This window comes from Helianthus annuus, chromosome 1 (genome assembly GCF_002127325.2).
Source record: "Helianthus annuus cultivar XRQ/B chromosome 1, HanXRQr2.0-SUNRISE, whole genome shotgun sequence".
Lineage (NCBI taxonomy): Eukaryota > Viridiplantae > Streptophyta > Magnoliopsida > Asterales > Asteraceae > Helianthus > Helianthus annuus.
This window is the reverse complement of record NC_035433.2, coordinates 75,950,633-75,956,417: the sequence shown is the minus strand read 5'-3', so window position 1 is coordinate 75,956,417 and position 5,785 is coordinate 75,950,633. Positions and strand designations below refer to the sequence as shown.

At 32.9% G+C, this 5,785-nt stretch overlaps 1 protein-coding gene across 1 annotated transcript; it reads right to left on the bottom strand.

Annotated features, from left to right (window-relative positions):
- Positions 1-3,068: 3,068 nt before the first annotated feature.
- Positions 3,069-5,572, bottom strand: LOC110869901 (peroxidase 4). Its single transcript, XM_022119106.2, has 3 exons — positions 5,324-5,572; positions 5,028-5,219; positions 3,069-3,751 (listed from the first exon to the last, which is right to left on the bottom strand). Exons 1-3 carry the CDS (start codon positions 5,537-5,539, stop codon positions 3,191-3,193), a joined length of 969 nt encoding a protein of 322 aa, XP_021974798.1. The 5' UTR covers positions 5,540-5,572; the 3' UTR covers positions 3,069-3,190.
- Between the last annotated feature and the right edge of the window lie 213 nt (positions 5,573-5,785).

The following is a 5,785-nucleotide window of genomic DNA, read 5'->3' as shown; positions in this document are numbered from 1 at the left end:
TTAAGCTTACCGTGTCATCATTAAAAAAATATACGACGGTACAATTTGAAAATATACATCGTTACTCGAATTTTAAATATATAACAAGTAAATTTTTTATCAGTCACATAACACCAATAGTTACTATATGGATCTGACCCTGCTCACATGAAATGTGCTATAGTACAATTTTATAAAGGAGATGAAAGAAAAAAGCCTTTAGAGGGTGGCATGAGATTGGGCTGATTTTTATCTTGAAAATAAATTAAAGGCTTCATACGTTGCCCAATATTCAAAACAAATAATATTGTTTGGTTTGAAATTTATTGGGCATCTACAGCTTTGGTAATCGGTTTTTAAAAATATAGTTTGGTTGATTTAAGGATTCTTAAATTTTACCGAACGGTCTGGCTTACGATTTGTATTAAAAAACCGGTAAAAAAATTAAACCATCGGTACCAAAAGGTCTGGCTTACGATTTATACTAAAAAACCGGAAAAAAAAACGGAACCATTGACTGTAAGATATGGTCTACGTAACTTTTTAAGTTTTATGTATAATGCTTAGGCATAAGTCGTTCTAAAACTGAGTATCTTTGTTGTAAGTTCAAAGGGGGCTAACGAGAAGGAGGGCACTCAAATAACTAACCAAATTCTAGTTTTTATGATCGTTCATCTAGAGTGGCTAAGACATTGACAACGGTGTAATTCATTGAGTCCAGACGTGTTGGTGCAAGTGGAGAGCAATCACATGAGTTTTATGTGACAAGAGGTTCCCAACAAGATTACACCAGAATTCCGACTTAGAACAGGTATCCTTTCTTTATTGATTGTTTTTTTATGTGGTGATTAGGGGGAATTATAGATATATAAGGGTTTGATTTTTTTTATATTTTTTGATGGTTTTTTTTTTTTTTTTTTTTTTTTTGTTCACTTGTTCTAGACTTGTAGTTAATGATTTTGTTGTTTTATTTAAATAACTAATCAACATTTAAAACTAAGGCTTGAATGTTTAAAGATTAGAATTGAAAATTATGGACTATGGTTAAACATGATTATTTATTTTGTTTTGGTGTTTGTTTAGTGTTGTTTATGAACTTATGGAGCGATTTATCAGTGATAGGAACCATGAGCATGAAAATTTCCGAAGGGTTTTGGATAGGTATGTGATAGGAACCATGAGCAATTTATATGTGATAAGAACAATGATCCGTTATATTTAAACATTATCTAGAGAAATACTTGTTTAAGAAAGTATCTCTAGATGATGTTTTGGGTAGGTTTCAAAAAGTGAAAACCTGTATGGCACAATTTTAAATATATTTATAATGACGTTTGACGTGTTTTTGATGGTTATATAGATTTTAGTTTGATGTTTTTTTTTTTGGTTTTACATGACCCATATAAATTTTAGTTTGATGTTCTTTTATTTTAAATGACCCAACCCGCTATGAACCGGATTTTTTTATATAGGTAGGGGCCTAAAATCGTTAAAAATATTCCGCACCCCCGTTAAAAAATTCCTGGATATCTTATAATATATATATATATTTAATACATATCATATTATTTTGTTGAGTCGGAGGTCTTATTAAAGGTACAGTTTGCCCTCATCTCAATTTATCCGAACCTTACTCTCTCTTTGAATATGATATTACTAGGTACATTTGTTTGTTTATTTACTATAACTTTTTAACTTTTACTTGGGCCTTCATTCATCTTTAGTTGGAATTGTTGGACTATATACATGGTTTAGTTTTGCTAACATTACAATACATAGAGTTGGTTAACTATTTGGTTGTTATCATTTTTATTATGTTACGTTCTTTTATTATAAAGGCACAATAAACCCAAATCTTGAAACTAAGTCGAAGTCAAACCATCAGTAACAATTTGGTTTAGTTACAGAGTTTTCAACGGTTTAGTTTTGGTTTACAATGTTTAAAGTCTCAAACAACTTTACCTACGCTTTTAGACATGCTTTGTCCTAAAAACCGTCAAAACCATACCATAAACATCCCTACCCAAAATTCGGACATGGTCACTTTATACATATATATACTATATGATTGTAAACATGTCTTAATATACGGTTTGGGCTGATTATGTCCTAATAATTTTAATTAACTATTTTCATCCTGGCCCAAAGGTGAAGACATCAGTGCCATTTGTTAAGAGTACATTATTTTATATTTTATAATTTTAACAATGTATGGACTTGAGCTAGGAAGATGACAGAGAGATAAGACAAAATGTGAGTGAAGTTGGCCCATTTGACTTTCAGCCCAGCCCACTTCAGTATCTATTTTAGAGATTTTAATATTTTCACTTTTAATTAATTTTTAAAATCTAAAATATTATTATTCTCTATAAATTTACATTTTTACTAAAAATTATTAACTTTAGCTTATTATCATGTATAGGGGAGGGTTATCTTGAGAACGCTAAATATTGCGACAACCGTGAGAACCAATGAGAAAACCAATCAAAACCGAATTTTTTAAATACAAACCTCGTTCTAATTAAAATACAACATAAAAAAGAATTCACAACATCAAATAATTTATTTCCCCTCTCAAAATCACTCTTACTAGATTTTTTACACATGTATAAATATAACAAATTTACACATGTGTAAATGACAAACTTACACATGTGTAAATTTTCGTTATTTATGAATTCACGTAAATTTAGACGTATAAATTTAATTTCTAACATTGTATTCAAAAACAACAATGATAAGTGTAAAAACAAATTTTGAATTTGAATTTTTTTTGACCAAGTTCTCGTGGTTTTTTCATTCGTTCTCACGGTTCTCACAATATTTAGCGTTCTCATTTAAACCCTCTCCATCATGTATATACCTTTTCAATTTTCGTAATATCTTGCCATTTAAAATAATGAAGATGTAAATTTCTAGTAAAAACGTACCTTCATCATATTGCATTATCTTAACTTATAATACTAAGTTCGTTTACAATTAAATATGTATGTGTGTATAACGTTGAAGTTGTAAATAATACATGCACAATTGCCGCAAGAAATCAAAACATTCTCAACCTCACAAAAAAAAAAAATTAAAACAAAAAATTAAAACAAACAGAAACATATTATTTATTGCATGAACAAAATTACACCCATTCAAACAGTAATTTGACAAACAAAATACAACAACATCAACTCAAATCATAAAATTCACACTATAACAATTACTAATTAGGCACCCTGCAATTCTTCCTAATCTCCCCATTGCGGCCGGTAAGGGGACGGATATCACCCATCCTAACCATAGCGGCCGCAAAATCCGCATAGAAACTACGCGGATTTTTGTTGTACTGCTCCACCAACGAATCGGTGGAGCCACCATTGTGCAACTGCTGGTCCGACCGAAGCAAACCCTTTTGGCTAATTAAATTCCCATAATAAGCGTTATCGAAACTGTTGGGCGTTTTAACGTCAAGTGGTGCAAGGTTGTTGTCGCCTGAGCCGGATGGACGAGGGCAGTTTGATCTGCGTGATCTGGCGAATGCGGCATCAATGTTGGTGTCGTTGTAAATACGTGCTCTAAATGTGGTGCATCGTGCTTGTCCGATTGTGTGTGCACCCGAGAGTGCCACCATGTCTCTAGTGGATAGACCGACGGCTTGGAAGCGGTTGATGAGGTTGCTGAGGGTGGATGTTGGTGGCGGAATAACGCCGCTGTTTGCCGCGGAGAAGCTGGCTGTTTTGGAGTCTCTTCTTCCTAACTTGACTGTCCATTCAGGCCCACCTAACTTTAGACAAATTGTGTAACATCAGTTTACTAGTGTTATTTTTTTATTTTTATTTTTTTTTTGTTACGGACAAATCTGTTAAATCAAAACATTGTTTTTTGGAACAGTTATTGGATGTGGTTACTGGTATTGATGCCGACACCAATCATTTCAACAGAACTAAATCACTATGTTATATATTAATTAAAGGCAAAATTACATATTTTTACCAAAAAAAAAAAAAATTCAAAATAGACAACATTAGACAACATATTTAGCCGATTCTAAAGTAATCAAGTTAGCCACCAACTAAACAAAAAGAAAGTACGGGCTAAGCTTCTAGCCGCCGGCTAAACAATAAAATAAGCCCTAGCTAGGCGCCGACTAAACACTAGAAAATCCCTTAGCCAGCGGCAGCTAAATACTAGTAGTCTCTGTTGATGGAGTTGACGTATCGTATTTTGATTGGTTTAATTCGTTTTGAAAAGGCTAAGGAGTTTTGTCGATTTTGGAATAAATTTTTTTTTGTCAAAGTTATCTATTTTGGTAACTTTCTCTATATTAAATAGGCTAAGGAGTTTTGTCTATTTTGGAATAAAATTTTTTGTCGAAGTTATCTATTTTGGTAACTTTCTCTATACTAAATTAAATTATAATAGGCTATGTTTTTGTGAATATGAAATATGAAAAAAAAAAATCCCTAACATGTGATGGTGGAATGAGATGGTTCTATACGACTGCTTATTTTTGTTTAACTAACTAATTAAAAAAAAAAAAGTGCTCCACGCCCGCAAGAACTTCCACATTCATCGCCTTCACAGCTCTTTTGTTATGGCTTAGCCCCCCCAACTCATGCTTAGCCCCCCACAACTCATATGCTCTTATGATAAATAATTAAATATATTTTAGTGGATGAAAAGTTAGTTTATTATTGTTTATATTTAAAACTTGAAAGACATTGATTTTAGTCGTTTCTTTTTCTTTCATTTTTTAAAATTTAATATACATAAGTTTGACTAGTCGGTAAATAGGATAAATTATGATAACCCTTTGACCAATTAAGGTTTCATCATTGGTTACTTAATCAGTTTTAGAGACTCTTATTAATTTAGTTTGGTCGATTGGCTATTCTCCCTAGCTAGGCTAGTAACCTTGCATTTATGTTAACATATCATGTTATGAAAACGAGCTTACAAGACCATGTTAACATATTATATACTTTGTGAGTTGTGACAGAAAGGGTGATATATAGCTCAACACTACATAACTATATAGCGACGCATCAAGTTATACTTACAGCAAGCATGGATTCAAGAGCAGAAATCGCCAGTATATCAGCACAAGAGACAACACCGGGACAAACTCCTTCAACCTTCTTCTTTACATCATCAATCACATTAAAACCCCTAACCGAATTCACATTCGGCCTGGCAGTCTTTTCTCCAGTGAACGAAGATGTGTCATCTAGTAGAATGGACCCGTCACACCCCTACAAAAACAAGAATTTTTAAACGTTAACTATATATTATCACCAAACAAGTAACTCTTAACACGATAATCAAGTCAAATAGAGAGAGAAATTAAGATACATACATTTACAAAACAATCGTGGAAATGGAGCCTAAGGAGAGATGCACCCATGCGTTTCTCCTTGGCTACAGCGGCCCTAACCACTGAGCCGACAACATCAAAAACCTTCGGGCAACTTTTTGAGTAGAAGTTGGGAGTGAGTTGGGCTGAAGAGGGACCACTCATGAAGAACAAGGTAGAAGCAAGCAATGCAAAGGAGATGAGAATAGAAGAAGCCATTTTGTTACTTTTTTTTTTGTTACTAAAGGTAACGAGTAGTGAGTGTGTTCGACATACAAAGGGATACTATATATAGCAAGGTGTCTAGGTTGAAAGTTGAAATGTCAAAGCGAGAGCAGCTAACCTACTAACCTGGACTAATTTGCATGCAAATTTAATTAATTTGGTTTGATTGATAACACGTTAACGTGATAGGATACATATGTGTGAATTTGTCAAAAGTGGGGTCTTTTCATGCAACTTTAT

Bases quoted from the DNA above. Each gene is read 5' to 3' on its own strand.
- LOC110869901 (XM_022119106.2), bottom strand. From the start codon at position 5,539: ATGGCTTCTTCTATTCTCATCTCCTTTGCATTGCTTGCTTCTACCTTG. The intron at 5,220-5,323 runs GTATGTATCTTA...TTGTTTTTGTAG, and splicing joins TCCACGATTGTTTTGTAAAT to GGGTGTGACGGGTCCATTCT. The intron at 3,752-5,027 runs GTAAGTATAACT...ATTTGTCTAAAG, and splicing joins CTCTTGAATCCATGCTTGCT to TTAGGTGGGCCTGAATGGAC.